Source organism: Camponotus vicinus, unplaced genomic scaffold, assembly GCF_025532165.1.
Source record: "Camponotus vicinus isolate PSW18456_S1 unplaced genomic scaffold, iyCamVici1.0 SCAF_8, whole genome shotgun sequence".
Classification (NCBI taxonomy): Eukaryota; Metazoa; Arthropoda; class Insecta; order Hymenoptera; family Formicidae; genus Camponotus; species Camponotus vicinus.
The window spans coordinates 15,565,716-15,588,636 of record NW_028141980.1 but is presented as its reverse complement, the minus strand read 5'-3'; the positions used below and the strand labels follow the sequence as shown (position 1 = coordinate 15,588,636).

The 22,921-nt window shown below is 37.6% G+C and overlaps 1 protein-coding gene and 1 long non-coding RNA gene across 4 annotated transcripts in view; one reads left to right on the top strand and one right to left on the bottom strand.

Annotated features, from left to right (window-relative positions):
* Window positions 1-22,921, bottom strand: part of Vn (membrane-bound neuregulin protein vein) — a 325,672-nt gene that overhangs the window by 132,067 nt on the left and 170,684 nt on the right. For both annotated transcript variants that reach the window (XM_083107515.1, XM_083107514.1), the window contains exon 4: window positions 5,964-6,126. In XM_083107515.1, coding sequence (XP_082963641.1) covers window positions 5,964-6,126 — 163 coding nt within the window. The remainder of the gene's footprint in view (window positions 1-5,963; window positions 6,127-22,921) is intronic.
* The window catches only part of LOC145976441 (uncharacterized), a 135,109-nt gene that overhangs the window by 39,024 nt on the left and 73,164 nt on the right, over window positions 1-22,921 (top strand). The window lies entirely within an intron of this gene.

Sequence of the window (22,921 nt, the reverse complement as noted above, 5' to 3'; positions counted from 1 at the left end):
CAGATCTTCGACGAATATTTAATCGCTTTTTTCATCTAATTTACATCAAATTTTTCTCGCGAAATAAAAAACGTCTCCCAACCTACTACATCGCGTTTGTCAGCGAGCTTATGCTTAATATAGCCCGATATACTCGGCGCATGACAAATTCGGGAGATAACTATAACTGCGGTTGGATAATAAACGCGATGCGCGAGACGCGAATAATTCCGGGAATAATTATCGATCAAAAGCCGAACGCGTGTTCGCGTCTTCCTGCGTATCGAGGGCCGACTTTGTCGCTGTGCGTCAAGCGATTAATTATGTACTAATAACAATTATCCGCGGATATTGCCGCCGTCACGCGGGACTTGACACGCGAGCGTCTGGTTACACCGATTCCGCCGCAAATTCTCTATCGCCAACGCTCTAATTTCAACTAAACCGATCGCGTCCTTTGATACCGCTGCCGCGCCATGTCTGTGTCAATTTGGCGTTAGATAATTGCCCGCGCCCATCTGGCCTTGCGAAAGTTACATAATGTAATGATTTAATAATATCGCTATTGCGAGAGTTCGCTCGTGACATTAGCTTAACGAATGCACACATTTTGATACAAAAATTAAACTTTAATAGATTGGAAAATAGTATGGACTTATTTTTCTATGTTTACATTATTATTTCCGAATATATTTCATGTTAAAGAGAGAATAGATTAAAACAGAATGTTTTCTTAGTGGAATAGATATGAAACAAGCAGAAGAAATTTATTTATTTTATAGAGAAGTATAAAAAAAATTATTTGTGTAGACAAGATTCCTTCTTCTTTTTACTTATCTATAAATATTTCATTATATAAAATTTATTATAAAACATTCTGTTTAATTTTTTATTTTTAACGTTTATCTCGATTCATTTCCCTTCATCCTTATCAACTCTTTTACTCGCACAGTGAGTATCTACCGCGTGGCGTATTTCGATTCGCATATAACTTAATTCGAATTCCCTTCTTGTCGGAATTTTCGCCGGGCTTTCAAGCTAATTACGCGACACGATGTAAGGGACAGATTAGGAAACTCAAAGGAACAGAAAAGTTGCGCCAAAGGCCCTCGCAAGGAAACTTGCTCGCGAACACCCGTGATTTTTCCTCCTCCGATTTTTCCTCTCTCTTCGCCGCAAAGCGCAAAGTTTTCCCTCCGTTCCTTACTGCGACGTAAAACTCCATTACACGCGACATCAAAGCTACTTCCGAGATGGTCAAAGCGAATGCTGTAAACCCTGCGAATGCTGTAAACCCTGCGAATGCTGGCGGTCCTCTCAAGGGGTTTCGATTCAAGTCCGCATAGGTTGAATGCGATCTGACAGGGCCACGAGATTCGATTTGCGAACGTAATGGTATTAACGTCGCGATCTCACGATGCCTCGGGGTTAATTTCATGGAAATCATTAAGCTCCCGTGTAAGGAACGCCGTCAGATTTCTGGTCTTTCAATGCATCCTGAAGCTTATGTTCAGACGTTACCGAAAAGGGGCTCTTATCGATGTTCACAGTTATACGCGATGCTCTGAATATATTTATCTTAATGAAATCGATTTGATTTGCAATTAATTTACTTCATTTTCATTTATTACTTTCTTTATACATTATTTCTGAGATATTATTTTTGAAAATAATGCTTAAACAATATATTTGTTGAGGGAGTTGCTTTTTGTTTCCAGAATGTTCAAATTAGATTTTATGTAGCTGTCGTAAATCTTGTTTAGCTTTGGTCTTTTCGTGAGGCAATTTCTCAATTGTCCTATTTATTCTCGAGTGCACAAAATACGAAATAAGTATTTATATTCTTGATGTGAATTTTAGGAAATAAAAATATGACACAGTTGCCACATATAAAAATTCAATTTCCCACGAGAAATATATCTTCCCCGGACAGTATTTCGAAAACAGAAACATCCGCCTGTCATCTCTATTTTATTCTCGAAGCTAAACGAATAGAAGACTCGTGTCTTTTGACACTCGCCCTCGTATATCTGCTTTGTTTTATATATTGCGTCGGTGATTTGACAAGATTACGAGTTTATTTTCGAGCCAAGCACCGACGTTCGTCATTCGAAATTCCAATATTTCTCTTGCTCGTTCGACAAAGGTGACGGCAATTTTTGCCAAACGAAACGGTCCGCGCGAAAACGATCGGCGAGATAGAAAGAGAGAAGAAGGAAGAGAGAGAGAGAGAGAGAGATTTACCGATGTATCGCACGCGTGGATAGAAAGGCCAGGAGAATATATTTCCGCCCGGCGGGACCATATCGTCTATAAAATACACGCCGCCCAGTCTAGACAAGCTTAAGCGGCGGATGACAGTTTTACGTCTGCGTTTGTCGGTGATGCGAGTGAGAAAGGGAGTTTCGCGGGCATATGACTCTCTCGCGTATCAAATAGCGCGGACACGTTCGATTTTACGATCACACGGTTGTTATCCGGTAACGATTACGAGCCGAATGACATTGACAGCGCGTTCGCGGTATCCCGCTCTCGTCTCGTCTCGTCTCGTCTCGTAGAGGACGGTAATTGAAAATTATGGCGGGGAACATTCACGGCACAGGTGACATGGCCGGTACGACGTCATAAGATCGCTACGAGGGGCAGACCACGACGTGCGAGGATGTTTACGGATCATCACCTGCCTCTCTTCGTCTTCTTGGATATCTTGGTGCATCCCCTCTAGCAGCGGTTCTTAACCCCTTCGTTCGTCCGGTTTATATCTTGAATTCTCAAAACTTGCTCTTGAAAATTATACATAATATTATTTGAATAAAGATTAAAAATTTGTATAATCTCATACTAGAAGAAAATCTAGTACAATTTCTATTTCTAGAGGGAGTCCAAAATATTACGCGAGTCTCTTGTTAAGAATCACTGCTTTACGAGAACATGATATCGTATTCTCGCACGTTCTTTCGTAACAGTCTTTCTGATTTTTACGAGCTACGAGCGTGTTGCAGGATATCTCAAGATAAGATACATGGGAAAATATGTTGAGATATTTCAAAAATAATTTGCATAAAATGAGCGATAAAATTATTTGAAAATTACATCGTAATAAAAGGGACAATGATTATACAATTTGGATTGTGAATTTTTATTATATATATATTTAATTAATGAATTATATCCTAGAGAAGGAAGGAGATAAATTTTGGACACACACATTAGGTGTCGAAGACGAATATAAGGCGACTCGACGTGAGAAATGTACAAAGTGCAAGAGGCGCCCGGTCGTTTTCCAAAGCGAGATCGCACACGTCCAGGGGCGGGCTCTCGCCTTCGCAAAAGTCCGTATCTATCGCGACTGGAATATAACGGGTGGCCCGGGTGAGAAAGGCGAGCGCCGGTGGCGAAGGTGGCGAATTTATGGGCCGCTCCGAGATTATTCCGAGACTTACGCGCCGAGGAAAAGTGCATCGCGCTAAACAAATTTATGGCACGCCCGAGATTATGGTCGACGAGAAGTAGCTGGAGAGCTCCCCGGCGAGTTTCCCCGAATCGAAATTCTCCTCTCGTCCTCCAGCCGTCGTCTCTCCTCTCCCTCGGACGGAGCGGCGCCGTACGCTTTCACGGAGAAGCGTCGATCGCGGCTGGATACCCTCCCAATTTATTTTCTTTTCGTTAAAAATTCTCCTCGCCCCCGCGTAAATATATAGGACCTAATACAAGACAGAATTTCCAGCCGCGAAGCACGCTGTAGCTATACTCGAGGAAGACACCTTATAAGAGTTTGGGGGGTTATAAATATCACGAATAACATTTTCCTCGGATCTTTCTTAGAATCGTTAAAAAAGCTAAATCGCATCTCTCACGATCGTGTAACATTTCCGAGGCGATGACTCATAATGTCAGCTATTATCGATAAATTATAAATGTAAATCAGAGAGCAAAACCGTGTGTGTGTAGCAATCATAATTAAATTTCATGATGATCGATCGCTCACATACGGACGAAGCTTAACGTCGACAGAGACTTGTGTGGTGAAACAAATTTTTATAAACGTTATTCATCATCATCATCGCGAATAATTCGCGAAATATGATTAAATCGATGTCTCGCAAAGCATCCGGGAAAAATGTGATGTATTATAGGAGTTTAATAAGAAGCGAAGCTGACGCGAATGAAAAGCGAAAAAAAAAACGAAGCACGTGCAATAAGGTAAGCGTGATTTTATGAATCGGGAAACCGTCTTCGATCTAGATATAACGACCCAATGGCGTGAGATTTTTTTCTAACTTTAAACTCGTTCTCGGTGACTGTAATTAATATCGTATGATGAATCAAAAGCAGACATAGACGGTTATATCAGGCTCGCTCGCGATGATCGATAAAAACATAGCGCAATGAACTTCAGCTAATGTCATGATTGATTGCAAACGGATGTTGCATTCTGTAACAGAAATTACGTTCACGTTACGTGATGTGTTTTCCCGCGCACTTGTTGAGCACGATTCTGATTGATTTGCGAGTGACAAAGTTTATTTGGTAGCTTCCAAGGCCTGTCATTGTAAATCTGGAAGCAACAAGCATTTCTATTGGGCGAACCAACGGCTAAATAAATATATGCGTCCTATCCCAAATAATTACTTTCGAGCTTTTTAGCAAATTGCTAGCGATATTGGAGCACAAGTGTGGAGAATTTTAATATTTTCATAGAAAGAAAGAAAAAATTTCATCTAGATGATTGCAAGTGTTTTTGCCTCTTAATATGTGCAAAATGTTATGCTCGAAGATATATCCATAAATATATTGCTATGATAAAAATCAGGAAGTTTTAACAAAACATATTCAACATCGAACTTGGAGATCTATGAATCATAATACTATGTAATCGTAATATTATATAATATTCATAGAATAAATTATGTGCTCTCAATATGCTGATGCAGCAACACATATTTATTATTTTTTACGTTGCAAAAATGCGAGAGAAAAGTGCACGTAAATTTAGATCAGTATCGATTACGAGATACCCTTTAGTATTCAATAAAGCGTAATGATGAAAACTAATTCTCAGTTTCTATTAAAAATAGCACACATCGACGAGACAAGCTAGAACGTTCGTGTCGTACGTCGCAAAGTTTCTCTTTCGCCACGCGTCGCAATTTTCAGGTTGACTGCTCCTTTTTTTCTCGTTTCATCCGACTAAGTGTGCGAGGATTGGACGCGAGCTGTTTTCGAGATTGCTAAACGCGAGCAAAGTTGTCGCGCGCGACACCGAACTCGCAATTCGAGTTCGAGGGCTCGTTAAAATCCATCGAACTGTGAGAAAAGCACACATCGCCCACCTCCCCCTCTAAAACTCTCTCTCGTAGTTTCCAAAACTCTCCCGACGACTCGTATCTTATGCCGTTCCAAGATATTCTTCGCCCTCGTCCAGCAGCTCGTGTATTATGTCACATCGAAATCGTATAAAATTAAATAACAGCGTTTTTTTTATGTTTTTGTTATCGTCATTCATTTGGAAAGCTTTGTCGAATGCAGTTAAAAATTATAAGTAATCCCAAAAATAAATAAGTGCTCTGCAACGATATTAAATAGATTCATTTCTTTATGTCACAAATTTTTAAAAAACTCATGCTTTCGTGTGAATAAATTATATGAATAAATAATTACATTTTTTACTATTATGTAACGTGTTTGAAATGCGACGTCATTAAGAATCTTAATCCGCCTCACTCTGTCTAATGATTACGAAAACGATCCTTGAGGCAGGCGTCTAAGAGGGTGTATCGATAGCACTTGGAGTTGAGACGGGTGTCGGAATAACGTATTCCGCTGTTGCGGATATCTAGAATTAACTGCTCGTTGTCTGAGTAGTTTGCCCCGACGTATTATTACGGGGGTGTGCCATTGCCGAAAGCTGACGTCCGGAGGGAGGATAGAGAGAAGCCGACGCGAACGCGCGGTTAATGATAAAGACTCTTGGTTGGACTCACCGTTTGTGCTGAATCCTGAGGCCTCTTCGGGGGTGCAGCGGTACACCGTCCTTCAACCAGTGCACTCTCGGGGGCGGCGAGCCCCTCGTCCTGCATACTAGCTTCACTCTCTCTCGTAACCTCGCTATCGAGTCCCTGAGTTCGGACAACGTAACTTCTCGCACTGAAATCAAAAGTTAGAATCTCGTTAACGCCATGTCGCACGTGTTGTTCGCTCGCTTTCCGATATCAGGCACTTATTATTTAATTAACTCGCGCGATATTTCGGCTAATATATATTTAGACCTTGCATTGTTCTGAATATAAAGCATTTATACGGTAATTAATATATTTTGCATTCATTAAAGCTTCCAGATTAAGCAGATCTTTTCCGCATTTATAATTATTAAATAATTTATAATTATTATTAATGGACGATACAGAAATCTTTGAGCAATATTTTTTTTTTCGATTTTGCTTACGTGAAGATTTTACGCGAATGTAAGATAAAAAAAATTATTTCGCGCACTTGAAGCTCTTCGAACGTGATGCCCGGGTTTGTGTTGGCGAGCGAAATGGTAAAATAACGAATACGGCGCGTTTTTAGGCAGATCGTGTACTGTAGAAGGAGCTCTTCCTTTCGACAACCGGATACGGCTATCCGTCTGGTTTTGGCAAAGGCTGCCGTATCGCATTTCGGCCAAAGGCCGAACGGCATATCGATAGCTTGGCTATCGAGTATCAATTCACTGTTTTGTTACTCCAGAATGCGGGTGTAAAAACGATCCGCAGGGAGACCCACACTCGCGCACGGCGTAAGCATGCACGAATATGCGGGAATTTGCGTCACAGACAGACGCACACATCACTCCTTACTTAACATCAAACAGATTGTATCACAAGAGCAAATGCAAATATTCGTACTATTAAAAAATATCGTTAGAATTGTAAATATAAATCTTCACATCTGATATCGACGAATAATTTCACAAACATTTTATATGATAGAAATGTGTATGACATTTCTGACGTTTATGACGTTTGATTTATAGTCACCTACTTGTATTCTTTTATAAACACGCTTTGCAGGTTTATTAATAAGATAAAGATTGACACGATAAAGTTAATTACGTGATTTGAAAAAAGTCATTTGCGCACCAAGTAAATGTTCATTTTAACAAAAAAATCCAATTCGAAACCACTTGAAGTTGAAACGTTTGAATTTAAACGTTTTAAGAATAAAATTTTGTTATTTAATCACATTTTTCTCCGCGTTTGACGTTTAAATCACGAATTATTGCTATATTTTTATAAGAGATTTTTATAAGTTAAGAAAAATTATATCTCATATACACAAGTACACACATATTTCCAAGTGAATAAAGCGGAGAAAAGACTTCTCGTGTCATATGAGCTTTCATATAATTTTTTTTCTAGTGTAAAATATGACCACGCAAAAAAAGAACGACTCGATAGCAGGATATCGGGTATAAATGAAGAGGAAAATTTGCGTTAATAAAAACGAGGGAGAGGGGAGGTGGGGTGATATCCCGTTCCATTTTCCCCCTCTCGAGATCGCGTGATTTTCAAAGGCACAATATAGAATTCCTGGTGAAAATACAACGTTCAATGAGCTCTCGTCTATTATATTCATGTCGCATGACAGGGAATGATAATAAGGCGCCGTTAGCAAAGATTTCTTTGTCAGACTCTGTGCGGCGCGGGACGTCGCCGTCGTCGTTTGATTTATTATGTTTTCACGTGCATACGGCAATCCCATTCCCGCAAATACGTTTTCTCCCCGTGTCGCGTGTAAATAAAACTGATGTCGTTTCGCAGATGCGTTTGAGAAATTGAACGGAGATAAAACACAACGTTTTTTTGACCAAGCCTGACCGCTTGACTTCGCATCGCTCATCCCGCTGACGTGAACGTTAATCGATCAACGAACAATTAAAGAATCGAGCCACACACGCAAATCGATAGCGCGAAGACACCTCGAAGGGGTTTATCTCGCATGTCGCGGACACACGTAGAAGCAAGTTTCGAGAATCCCTTGAGTTTCCGCCAAGTCAAACGTACGTAGGAAGAGACTAAGTAGGGAGAACAACATGGTGTTGATCTTCTGTAACAATTTATTTACAACAAACAAGCACAGATGTCAGTTTCCTAAAATACCGCGTTTCAGCTGTTTAAACGCATCAAGTTAAAATAGCTATTATCTCGAGAAGTTCAAGTTGCATCCTCCCTCCCTTTTTGTCTTCATTGCACGGATATTTGTCTTAAATTCATCGTGGCGCTTCGTCGCAGCTGTAATCGATAGCGCTCGATTTGCATAACAGATTCTTCACTTAATTGGAACACGACACGCCTACAATTCCTTTGATTTATTTCGTCGGGGGAGAACGAGAAATATCTTTGTATTGAAAACGATATTTCTGCGTCATTAGTATGCGAACGATCGATATCGAGTAACAGATCGTGTAAAATAAAAGTAAACCGTTGAATAATTATCATTATATCATCGTGCAATTTTATACTTCAGTAAATACAAGACAACAAACCTGCTTTCCCTTCAAATATGAGAGCATATAATATTATCATTTTTTAATATTGCAATATATTTAATATGCATATATTTAATATTTTTTTAATTTCATGAAAATAGTTAATTGACAGACTTATCATATCTAAGTATACGATATAATTACGAGTCTCGATCACGACTTGTTTGACGTATACAAAATTTGCGTAAAGGCAACATGAGGCAGAAACATATGTCATTTACTCGCAAATGTCTCTCTTATTCTCCCGCTTGATAGTTAAACACTTTACAACTACTATTTACTCGACGAACGTACCACGTCGCGACTGAAAACCATGCGGGTTAATTGCGTCACGGTGAAGTTTATCGAAAACACGGCCCGACTTGATTATCTTTGACGCCGCACAGAAAACGCCTACAGCGTTTAATATGTCGCCCGACATGCTGCGCAACACAAACGCCATATTTGCGACATATGAAATACACAGAGATTATTATGGGACCACGAGCTTTGCGAACAGAATCAGTTTATTTTGGAGCTCGATTTCAAAGTTCATTTGCATCGCGACCCGAAACGTCATTCTTATATTTTATACTACCATTTTTTAGACAGACCACGAAAGCATACGGAATATTTTTTTGAAATTTTGTTCCCGAGAACTCACATCAATCTGTCATATTAAATCATTAAAACCTATATATAAGTTTATGTAAGTGATTACGAAACGTTTATAGAAGGGAGAAATTTATTATTTAGGAATTTTTTCTATTTTGTTCTGTAAAATAGAGAATAATTATGATTTTTCGCGGGATTTTTACTAACAAAATAAATTCCCAGATTAACGATACAGAATAGAACGAAGGGGGGCGAGAGATGAAAATGCAAGGTAGATGTAACGCGAATGAATGTGGGATTTTTCAGACACAGCTCCAGTGAATTCGATCAGGTGCAGAGCCAGACGGTACGGAGTCTGCTGACGGTTGTCAATGTCCTTTAGTGACAAACCATGTTATCGAATCCTAGTTCAAAGACATAGATTTCCCTGCTGCTTTTTATTCGCGTGCCGCTTTCCCTCTTTGTGAAGCAATGTTGGTGCGGTTCTGAGATAGAAGGGAAAGAACGTTAAAGGGAACATTGCCAATAAACTTGATAATTGAAAGAATATTTTATTAACATGCGTATGTGTGTGTAGTATTGATGCTTGAAATTAAATGAAATTATAATGCGGTTTTATTATTATTCCTCTTTAATCCTCATTGCTGATTCACATTTGCAGCGATATGTTTTTTTTTATATCCGATAATTAATTTCAATCTGTCACATGTTTAAGTTTGCTGCCTCTATAATATAATTGCTTTTATAATATAATCGTTGCAAATTAAATTCCAATATAAAATATTTTATCTTGGAGTGGAATTAATGTGTTTCATAAAGTGTAATGCATTTTATATAAGTGATGATATGTGACAGTATTACGTGAATACGGATAATAAATTAGTATTTTATAGACAAATATGCACATATAAATTTTGAAAATCTCTATCGTATTTTGCATCTCGCAATCCTGTACTTTATTTTAATTAATTATGACAGTTTATTTCCTGCAGACCTTTTTCCCATGGTTGATTTCAAATAGAGATCCTTACGGATATGTCTTTTTATTTTATTTTCATCAAGTCGAAAGAGCAGAAGTAAATTGATCGTGCCTCAAAATTTGGCTTTTGAGCATAGAGAAAATATTTTCATCAGAAATGCGAATCGGCGATAAAAGAAATGGCTCGAAAGGGATTGCGCAACGAAAGTGATGTGGAAAAAGGAAATGCACTTATTGTCGCGTCTATACATATCATCGACGATAAACGAGCGGTCGCGGCGAAATTTGTATAATGCTCCTCTTTTCGCTAACATTCGCCGTATTTTTGCGCACTCGATATTAAACCGGATTAAGTTGCGCGGCGTTCGCTCCATTCCGTCCAGACCGGAAGTGCTTTTGCGCGTCTCTCGATGAAAGCAGGGCGGAAGCTGGTCGGTCGGTTGCGGCCGGCGCGGTATCTGAAATTCACTTTGGAGGGAATAGGATTTCGCGTCTGATTCCCGGCTCTCTATTCGTTATCAGCCGATTATACCTATCCACGACATGCACACATATACAATGTTAATTCTTTGGCGCGTCGAATGATGTATGCGCAAAATCGATGATGCGTAGAAAAATAAATAAAGCAAAAATAATAATTAACTTGTAATTAATTTGTAATTATTTTGTTTATTGTAGTGTAATAAATGATAAATAATACGGGATATAAAATGAATTTCTTGATAATGTCAGGGGATTTATAGAATTGAGAATATAATAAGTATAAAAGTCGTAACATATTTGTGAAGTGATGAAATTTAAAATATTATTGCCAAACTTTGTCACAATGGATAATAAAAAAATGACAGAATAAAATAATAAAATCGAACGATATGCGTCCATGTATGACCGGATCGAGAGACGAAGAACAGACCCACGGACGATATATACTGTAGAGAAACGAAAAACGGACGATGGAGAGAAGCGGAAATGACATCCATAGTATTCCCATGACGATCGCGGGATGTACGAAACGTCATTTAACGATTAGCGGATCGATCCAATGCCGAAATTCGAATTTAAACGATGGACTCGATCGGAATGGAATTCAGGACTGCGGGAGGATTTATGCTGAAAATTCTCGGTCCAAAGACCAGGCGGACTAACGGAAAAAAAGGATGATGGAGCGTCAGGTACAGAGAGCGATGTATAATGATGCTAGAGGCGTATCAACCTGATGAAAATGCTGAAAACCGTTTCACGGTCTGGTCGGCCCTCGGTGGTATCGCGTCCCTTGCCACATTGGAATTAACTTTTTATCGAACGTGATCTGGAATTCCAGGATATTTCCCTTCGCGAAGAGACGAAGAAAAAAATATGCCAGGAGAGTAGCCTCGAGACTTAGTTTAATCTGTTGTATTAATTTATTCCAAACTTACGTTAATCAATATCGATTAATTTCAATCGTGATTTAATCAAGTCTTTGATCCGTATTTGCACCGCGCATTAAAAATATTTTATATAAAAAATATATATAAAAATACATAAAAATATATAAAAATATATAAAAATATTTTATATAAATATTATTCCAGCTAGAAAATTATGTTCAGAAAATATTGTGTGTAGACATACACATACACACACAAAAAATATATATATATATATATATATATGTGTGTGTGTGTGTGTGTGTGTGTATCATATAATTTTCTGGAATAATATTTATCTATATTTATTTATAAAAAAGATACTTTTAAGGTTTATTTATAAATGACATTTCGCGTATGACAAAATAATCTTTACTCTTCGCAAAAAGACTGAAAGATCTAATAAAGTAATGAAATCAAGTAACGGAAACTGAAGGGATACAAATATTTGACGGAGCAAACATAGGAAAACAATTTCCATCCCCGAAAGCGTTCAGAGACGGATCGATCGTGTATCAGGAACTTACTTTTTCCATATATATCGACGAGACGTGTACTTCACGTGTGTACGCCACTCACATGCAGATTCAATATTACAGAATACCCCCTTGTAAAATAGTATTTGCGTAGCGAGGCAAATTTTCCTCACAAAGAAGCAAATTTCCCGGAAGCCCGAGTAATCTTTGACGAAATCCCGTCGCTCTCGGATTCGCCGGACCATCTTGAAACGTTTGTGTGCGGAGCGCGGTGCGGGAAGCGAGGCGAGGAGACGAGATGGGATGGGACAGGGTGGGATGGGGGTAGTTCGCGAGGCAGGAGAAAGGTCAAAAAAGCGGGGATGGAAGAAAAAAGTGGAGTACACGGCCGCCAGCCGCGGCATGTCGTATGTTGTCGCTTGGGCTTGAAAAATGTCGTGGACGAACGAGACGCGAGGAGGGCATTTGATTAATGAACGCGTCGCCGAAAGAGCAAAATAACAAATAGCGCGCGTAGCCGGCAGGAAGGAGGGGGAGAGGAAAGAGGTTCGTAGTCGCCATCAACCCCCCCTCTTCCCCTCGGAGTCGCGAGGCTGCTTGATTCATAGGTACCGCGTTGCATGACGAGACGCGATGAGGGTCGGTCGGATGCACACGAATGCGGCCTTTTTATCATAATTCGAAGGCAGTTTATGCTAAGTCGCGCTACAAACTGCCTTAACTTCACTTTTACGACTCTTATTTTAACTCGTATTTTAACGGGAATTTAATCTGACAAGTTAACATTCTTAAATGTCGAGATGTGTTGTTAGAATGATTAAATGAGTAATAAAAGAGGGAAGCTTGACGAAAGATTAAAGCAAGTTTTGTAAAATTTCTCTTAATGTTGATACGTTTAAAAAATGATTTGTAAAAATTGCTCGATTACGCTTGTTGAAAGAAATAACTTTAGTTTCATAGAAAACGTTCCCGTCGACATTTTTCTATCGAATCTTCTTCGATTTCGTCGAGAGACAGCAATCTTTCGATATCGCACCGACATGATGATGCATGCGATGTCAAACAAACGTGACATTAAATCCAACTTTGAGCCGTATAAATGTTCGACCTCTACTATTATTTTATCATCGTCATCTTATCTCTCTTGTGTGCTGGGGATAACATTTCGATCTCCCAAGCATTAAAAATAACTTTACGTTATATAATTTTCAAATTAATTTTATTCATACATTCATTCATAAATTGGTTTCTTTTGGCATATCGTTAATATAGTTATATGAAAATAAAATTTAAACTATGTAAATTTTCAAGGCATATACACGAAAGCTGCAAAAAAAATATTAAAAAATTTATTTATTTGAAAATTTCTATTCCTCATGTATATTTTTTTCTTTTTAAATCAATTGTTAGAAAAAAGTATCGATTACTTAGAATTCTATCGGATTTGAAGAGCGACGAAAGTTAGGTGAACGGCAATTATGGCTACGATAATTTTCAATCCGCAGCAAGATAGGGCGATAATAATAATCTAACGATTTCATAGCGTGCTTATTTGCTTTGGTGGCTCGCGATACGTCGTTTAATGCGGGTCTGCGCAACATCAGTATGACTCTGTGAGTTTGCACCTTTGTCCGATGTGGATAATCATTTCCAGTTCAGAGAATAGTCCGATCGTGCAGAGAGTGGTTCCGGTTACCCGGCCTGTAATCGAGTCTACACGCTGATGAGCTATGATCAGCTGTCCCGGCCTGTGTGATTACCGATTGTTGTCAACAGATATTTAATCGTTTGCGTCGATTAATTTTCCTAGCGCATTTATCCGTCCCGCATCGTTTGACGGTGTACATAGTGTAATTACTACGCTAATAACGGGTTAATCGAAACGCGCGGACTTCTGAAAGCTTTCCATTATCAGCTGGACAAACAACAGCCTGCGTTGCGAGCTCCGAAATGAAGTTTCTCTCGCGCCTCTTTTTATGCAAATGATCTATAATGCGATTTTTTTACGCAGTTCTCGAAAAAAATAATAGTACTTGTAACTTAAAACTCTACATTGGGTAAAAAAAGTCCTATAACATCGAGAGCAAGAAACATGATGTGCAATATAATATGGCAGAGTATTAATAATAATGTCAGAAGAGAGAGATTTATATTTAAAGAGTGAAAAAAAGAATAGATAATATATCTCGTTCTTAACAAATCAAAATTAATAGCACACATAATTGTATAAATAAAGATGTAATATTTTTACATATGTAATATAATATACATCTCTCTTGGATAATTATTATTACATCACGTGCGTAAAAGAATGATTACGCAATATATCTCTCATACATACGACACGCGAAAAATAAAATCAGGCAGTTAAAGTCGTCGCGTATGAATGAGGTTTTTTTTTACTGCACGTTTGTCACCTGACTGTTCCAATTGTTTACCATATTTTTTAAGTTCGATCCAGAAACACGAGCAAACTGCAGGCACCGACGTGAATAACGTTGTATATTTACGGTGTATTTTCGCGCGAAAACCACATTGTTATATCGGTGATTTTGATGCTTTACGCACGCGTGCACGCCAAAAAAATTAGACGCAAAAAAGCGCGAAAATGATGAAACATAAAGTGCAATAAAATCAGGCTGCTGCGCGAAATCAATATTATTTCGACACACGATATTTTTCTCCAACTTTAATCACCTCTTCATTTTTATGACTATCCACGATGAGTTTCTGTTAAAGCTCTGCGTAAAATACATATATATAAATAATATAAAATTTTTAGCGTGACTTGTTCTGTGTACGAATGAAATAACGAGTTTCAACTTTCTTCCCTTTCTACGATCGTGCCGTTCTTATCGTATCGATCCTCCTTCGGCTAAAAAAAGCAAAAGATTGAGCCATCTTACTGCACCGTGAAAGTTATCCGATTTGCTCGCGGTAATTCTCGAACTCGCCTCACTCGGCCGTAAAATCCGGAAACTTTTTCGAGGTCGTCTGTTGGTTTCCCGACTATTACTCCAACCGTATATGCACGGTACACGATGGCGTATGGAGCCGCGTGGAAATACCGTACCTCGTAATCAGTCGTACGTGCCAAGCATGCGACAAGATTAATACCCGCGTTATAAATATCAAAGATTTGTTGTTTACGAAAATTCGATACGATTTTTCGGTACTTTATCCAGAGGAATTTTACAAAATTGCAGACAAAAATTTAACATTCCATTATTATATTCGAAGATATGTGATCAATAATTAGATTGAGCATAATTAAAAATGAATTAGAAGAAAGAATATAGAATGTACGAGGGAGAGTTTCGTTTAAAATAAAGATTAAGATTAAAATTCCGGGGTTATCGAAATCTGGAAATAATTACGATCGTATCATTAATAAAATCCGATTCGAAAATTAACATCGCAAGTTCTTACACGGCTTTGCCAACAATATCAATGGGGTAATCAAGATTACGGGGACTCCTTCGGATCTCACGTTCGACACTCCGATGGTACCTTCTTCTCGTTAGTTCGTAGAAAGAAGATTACCACCGCGGCCGCGAAACGAGCCTCCGGGAAAAGGAAAACGCAATTTCTCGCCGGTGTTTTTTTTTTTCGTTTTAATTGCGAGCGTGAGTTAACGAGATAACGCGTATACACTATGGTCGTATCGAAACAAACTTATTCTCGTTTCATTTTCACAGAGCCGCGAATAATGTTTCATGTCCATCGAGCATGAAAAGATGAGAATGTAGGACAATTTGTCGTCGATCTGTTGCTCAGTTTCTTTTAATAGTCGTATCGTAAACTCCCTGCGCGATTATAAGTGTAATGCAAATTTATATTTTTTATTTTCATAATTTTTATAATTTTTATTTTCAATTTTTATCTTTATTATTATATTTTTATTTTTTTTAAATTTATTTTATCCTATTTTTATAATTTATTTTATTTTTATTACTATATTTTTATTTTTAATTTTTTATCTTTATAAATTTTATTACATATATTCTCTAAGCCGTAATTTTATAAATGTCAATTAATATAATTCGCGAACATTTGATTTATTCTTGACAATACAGAGAATCGCGCGTTCTAGAATTATTTTTATAAACTTTCGTATCAATTTTATCTCGCGCGCCAATTCGTTGTATCCTTGACGAATTCGTTTCTACATCCGTTCATTTTTTATGCCTTTTCGCCCTACGAGGGTCGAGTCGTAAACTTAAATTGGAGGAGCGATAGCGCGGTATTGTCCGCTGAACGAGCGCGTCGCAATCGTTGAGTCTTTATGATTAATAGGGAGATCGTGTATTCCACGATCAGAATTCAACATCGATAAAGCGTTAACCTCACCATCGGAGCCAGAGCCCCGACACTTTATGGTCTATTAATTCCGGAAATTTGATCACTGACACTTTGAAAATCGAATTACGCTTATTTAAATCTCACTTGATCTTTGATTTTGCCATCCCAAAGATATAACAAAGTTATTAAATATATTGGGCTAATCCAAGCGCATCATAATTATTTATCGAATATCATGTTATTCGGGTTTCTTTTATCATTATTTGATTTCTTGCTTCGGTTTTGTTTATATAACGTTACAATTTATTAATTGTGATGTATAAAAATAATCTTAAATACATATAAGTTGAAGTCTGTAGCAGAATTTGAACTGAACAAAGATTAAAATAAAGTATCTCTTTGATCAATCATTGTTCTAGATTCTACTTTGCGGTTAAAAGTTATGGAACAGACGGAATTCGGAGCTAAGGAAATCGCGTGCGTGAAAATCCTAGCGGCTTATTAACATTTATGTGCGCGGAAACGCAGACGACACGAACGTTTCTACCCCGATATGACCGAGAGTAGTAAAAGCTCCTTTTTCACGAGCGTCGTTTCGCGCGAGGAGCCCTTCCGCATTGTCGCCGCTCACGATACGCATCTTATTGCCTTTTATCGCGCCGCGGGTCCCCCATAAAACCACAACGTAACGGTCTAATTTGTCGTTCCCCGGAAATGGTCCTTTCCCGCGCACACGCGGGGGAATAAAGTTATTTTTACAGAGACGAGAGAGAGTCGAAGGGGAGAGGCTCGTCTCTCATTTTTCTCGCCTTCGTTTTCTCCATCTTCTCCCCCTCTATTTTTCGCCCTCCTCGCTTATATCGCAGGTTTGGAAAAACACTCTAGCGTGCTCAAGCTCGAGTAAACAAAGCGAATGAACGGGGGAAAAGCGGGCAACGATCGCCGGCCGCGGTTTTGTTCGTGGCGCCGAATGCGAATCCGGTGAATCGTTTTGCCAATAATAATGCGATAATTGCGCGCCGCGTGCTTTATTTTCCGTGCTTTATTTGCCGGGCGCGATGCGAAAAATATCGCTGCCGCTTCTTGCATGCGAAACCATCCAACGCAATTTGTCAGGATACACCACTGAAAAATACGGGCGATATAATTCGAGAGAAAGATGACACGTGAGATTCTGTTCCAATTAATTTTTCAGGTCTAATTTCTAATTTTCAAGGTCGACATAAATTAGACTAAAAATGCGTCGTTCTTGCAAAAAAAATGAGAGAGGATGGGAAGAGAAAAAATGAAAAAGGCGCAGTATGATGGGGAGCGAGGGAGAAAAATTGCAACGAGATGCGGTTGGCGAACGTAACTGTAGCGCGCGATGTTCGATAACTGCTCGGGTGTCCTTTTTGCCCGGTCGCGATATTTTATTTACCGGCAAAGTGTATTTGTGCATCCGTTCGCGTCGTCGAAACGGGAAACAGAGGAAAAAATGATACCGCAAAAGCGTCGACCACATATCGCGCGAGATTTTCGAGTGCTCTCGAATTCGTTCTTCGTTTATGCGATACCGTTCTCATTTTTCACTCTACAAAGCTGTGTCTCTCTTTCTTTTTTTTTTAAATATCCTTTATAAATAAAATACATTGACATAAGAATGAAACGATCAGGCTATAATTGTAAATAATTTCTATTAATATATCTCCAGAAAATATGTTAAATATTGAAATTAAAAATAAGTCTTACGAATTTAATCAGAAAAAGGAAGATAATCATTGATTAAGATATATTATTTTTTCCTAAAAAGAAAAACATTATATATTTTATAACATTATTCACATATGTACATGTCATGTACATATATTAATAACTTTAAATTAATAAATAACATTAAAAACTTTACATTAATAAATTTGACATGATGATGATGAAATGAAACATTGAAAGTTCATTTACGAGAAACATTTATGCGACTTTTAAATAGCATCCTACTTAATCATGAAGGGTTCAAAGGAATTCATGGTATTCAAACACACTTAACGTACGTACTTCCCTTTTATGGTATCATGAAATGGTGAAAAATGTCACCTTCGTAACGAGGGGAGCGCTTCTGCGAGGCCTCGGTATTCTTTTCCCCTTGGTTTGCTAGTAATAAAGTCGCTCGAGTTTGCACGCGATGTCTCTTCTGCGGTCCGCGAGTGTAATTTACCGAACGTATTATCTTTCGGCGCGAAACCGCATCGGTGTGCATAATTCGAGTCCCCTCGCGCGCCCTTAGAGTCGAATAACGGCCTCCATCGCTCGTAATTTCGTCGCCGACAGTTTTCATAGTAAATTCCATTACAAGCTGAAGGGGACGCACGTTTCATTATCCTGCACCCGACCTCTGGTTCACGCTGATGCGGACCACGGTTTCCGCATATCACTCGTGTCATTGATCGTTGATGCACGATGTACGTGATAAATTGTATAATTATCACATTAATATTGCATTAAAATTTATTATCATATTAATTATAATTTTATAAATTGTAATATTATAATAGTATAATGAAGATTCGATGAAGGGGGATGAAGTAAATATTGAAGGAGTTACCGAAAGAGTTAAATTTTCTCAAGTTTAAGTATTCGACATATACAGAATATAGAATATTTAGAATTCTCTAATTATACTCTTTAACTGCCTGTGTAAATAAGAGTAATAACGATAATATCGTCTAGCAAAAATTAATCTAGTTTAAAGTGGAACAAACGCACAGAGCGATATACGTGGAATTATATGAAAGTTCACGAAATCATACAACACGCGAGTACTAATGCCCGTGAATAATTTGCAATGAATTATCGTGCTACATTGCAAAAGCTTTTTGATCGTTTCGCACATTCTAGAGTAAATTGCGAATCCATTTCGCGATTCCCTTTTTCTCCCAACCGTGAATCTGAAGATCTACAGGTAAGCTTCATCCTTATACGGGATGTTCTAGGAAATCCACGTAATAAATTTCAAGGTGGTTCTTTTTGGGTCAATTTTGTGAAACAGAAATATTTAATATCAAAAACTTTGTATAAATAATAAAATTTCATAATTAAAAAATTACATTACGTCAACAGAATGTGAATTTCTTGCCTTGTTTCCAAGATTTTTAATATAAGAAAAGTAATTTAAAATTATGTGACCGCATTTATTTTTATTGTACAAGTTTTCTTAAATAATTCGTATGCTCGAGTGGACTCGGAATGTTTGTTAAACTACTACGAGCACTCGTTGATAGAGTATGTAAGGTTCGCGCATGTACTTTGTGAGTAAAGAGATGGGGCTGGTAACCGTACGCATGAGGCGCAGAAATTGTAATTTATCGGAGAACGCTCTCTGGCACGCAAAAATATAGCGTACACGTACTTCAACCGGCAAACTACATTCTATTCTCGCGTATTACTTTAATTAAACGACGCGAGCAGCAGTCGGAGGTGAGTGCAATGTAAATTTGCAGAAAGTTGGGGTGTTGCCGCTCTTAAACAACTGACTCCAATGTCGTGTATCACACAAGCAAAGAAAAGTCGTAACAGACACGTCCGTTATTTAACCCGTATGTATCGCCTTAAATTACGGCCAATTAAATCCATTGCGATTCATCGAATTTCCGTTACTTAAATAGCCAAAAAATTTTATAATTCGTGAGATTTGACATGAAATTTTAATCTTCATCTAATTTAATTAAAAATTATTTTACATAATTATAAAATTATTATATTTAAGTAATTTTATAATATTTTTATTATATTAAAGTAATAAACTTCAAGATACATAAAGCTACGTAAAAAAGTGAAATAATAAGTAAATAAGAATATAATAAATAACAGTATAGTAAGTATATAATAAATAATAATAAGTGAAATAATTTTTGTCACGAAAATATATATAAAGTAATACAGTTTTACTATAAGAAATTATTTATAAAAAATTGAATTATTTGTCGACCTATGTTAATGATAAAATTTCCACAGCTGCGATTTTATATTACTTCGTAGCGTTTCGCGTGGCTTTTCCCGCTTGCAGTCGCCGCGCATCTCTCCCTTCCCCTTTTTCTTACACAGCGTCTTTCTATTTTAGTTTCTCGTAGATTACAACCGGTAGCACACGAACCTGAACTATTATTAGGCGATGCTGCTCTCTGCTTCTAGATCGTGTTATTTGTTTGACCTCGCTTTCTCGTACATCTTGGTGTTTGTACAGCACGTTTGTGCAGGGCCTAGTTGCGCGTCTTGTTGGTGTAAAATTTGCAACTATGTGATTATTTCCACGCTAGTATGCGTTACAATGTTTTCCCTCTACACTGATCCCAGTAATCAAACATTTGACTCTATTATTTCAGCAATTGAAGATGACAGACAAAGAACAGACTAAGCATCCGTGAGCTATTTTAATTTGCAACTTCAAAGTTATACGCGCTATTTTGCTACTATACTTTATCATCTAGAAAAGTATACATTTGTTAAAACATCCGATAATTTTAAAGACGATGTTAATTAATGATAGAGTTGAATCGAGCCTTTTCTTGCTACGTAAACGAAAATTTAATTAATAAATAAATATTAATGAAAAATGAAGACAAAATTTACCTGCAATTGTATTCAGGAATACATGTATACTCACGATTAACGAGATCGCGTAATGAGAAGCTCGAGCATCATTACGCGTTGAACCCACGCGTGCTCGCACAGACAATCTAAGATAAAGATATAACGAGAGACAATCCGGAAAACCCGGAGGAAGCCGCGGAAGCCGAGAGATAAATTGCTGCATGGAACCAAGATGGAAACTTGGTCCTACAATGTGAATTAAATTAGATTTAATCGCTTCCTTTACTTCCTGACCTTTTCTTGCTCTAATTTTATGATAAGTAATCGCGCGTATGTTGCATGTTAATTTCTGGTTATTAAAAATTACACTGTTATATAATAGATATCATTTCAAATAAGACTGAAAAAAATGTAGCTGATAAAAGCAAACTTGACGATTTAAAGGAAAGTTTATTTGTCTACTTTTATATGTAATTAATTTGAAATCTAACCATTTTTTAAATAATTCTCGAGATTCCACTTTTATTACTATTAATTTCTTTCTCTCCTGGGGAGAGAATAGAATGTATCAAGTATCAAAGACACACCGAATGCGCAAACAAGCGAACAAACTCGCTTCGCGACGTTTCAAACAATTTACCCTGGCGTTCTCTGTGTACTTAACGTTTAAGAGTTCGCGTCGCAAAGATATCGGGAACAGACGATGGATTAAACAAACCCCAGGGAATTCGCGGGCGTTGGCTCAACCTCGCGGAGCATGCGTTTACGCCGGGGATAACCCAATTCCGACATGATTGCAATCTTGTCCGCGTCCTTGTCAACTCGCGACGACACCTCGTCGGGAGGCGACCTCCTCTCATTCCGGAATCTGGATTGAATCGTGCGCGAGGTCGGGTCAACCGGCGACGACGACGACGTAACTAGACGAGATGTATATTCGAAAACATGCAGCGCTTTTGACGCCCCTAGTTCTGGCCCCGACAGCTCCATTTCAAAATTTCGAGAACCTGGCACATTTATACGACTCGGAACGAATTTCAGACCAAAAATCTACGTTACATCCATGGATCGAGCGAAATAAAGCTCCAATTTCTATGTCAAATATTAATATATTCTTAAAAAAAGAAACTACACTTTTGACGAGATAAAAAGAGAGGAAAGTCTGATGCACAAAAGTATTCTCCGATTCAAAGTTCAGATTCCTTGGATAATTAATTATCCATTAATGAATCTTCTCATCGTTACTTACTCTCTACAAGTGAATCAGTGAAAATATCACTAATTTAAAGTAAGATAAGATTTCACTGAGAATCAGTGAGTATTTTACTGATCTTCAGTGGAAACGCTTATTTTTTTGTTATTTTATCTTATATCTCACTGATTATGGTCAGTTAAAGTAAAATTCACTGTAAAACCAGTAAATTTCACTGTAAAACCAGTAATCGCTAGTTCGTTCGTTTACCGCTATGATCGCTATCTTTCTCGTATTTAGTTTTAGTCATAAGAATTATATAAAGTTTGCACAGAGTGACAGATAAAATTAGAAATATTACTTCGATTTAATTTCTGATATAATCTCAATAGAGAGGCTTCAGATATTAAATCGATCTTATAAGTCGGACAAATAAATGTCTGGCGACTTAATGAAAATTATTCGTTCGTTATCTATTTAAAATAACAAGTTCAATATGCATGTAATATATAAATAAAATAAAATTTTTAATATAATAAATATTTAGTAAATATAAATAAAATTTTTAATTTTATATGAAATAGATAGAGAGATGAATTGTAGTTTAATATTACTGGCAATAACGAAAGAAATATTACTGATATTGAGAAATATTACTGAGATATTACTGATTGAAATAGTCAAAATTATTAACTGATTCTTTCAATAAAATATCACTGATTTACAGTGCTGTACTTATAACTGCTGTAATCAGTGACTATTTACTGTTTTTCAGTGATAATACACTGATTCACTTTTAGAGAGTAGGCGAGAATACCGACCCTTCTTCTTTCCGTCCCCTTCGTTACATTTGCAGGGGAGAGGAGGAGTATCGGCGCGTATAAACAGCTCGCC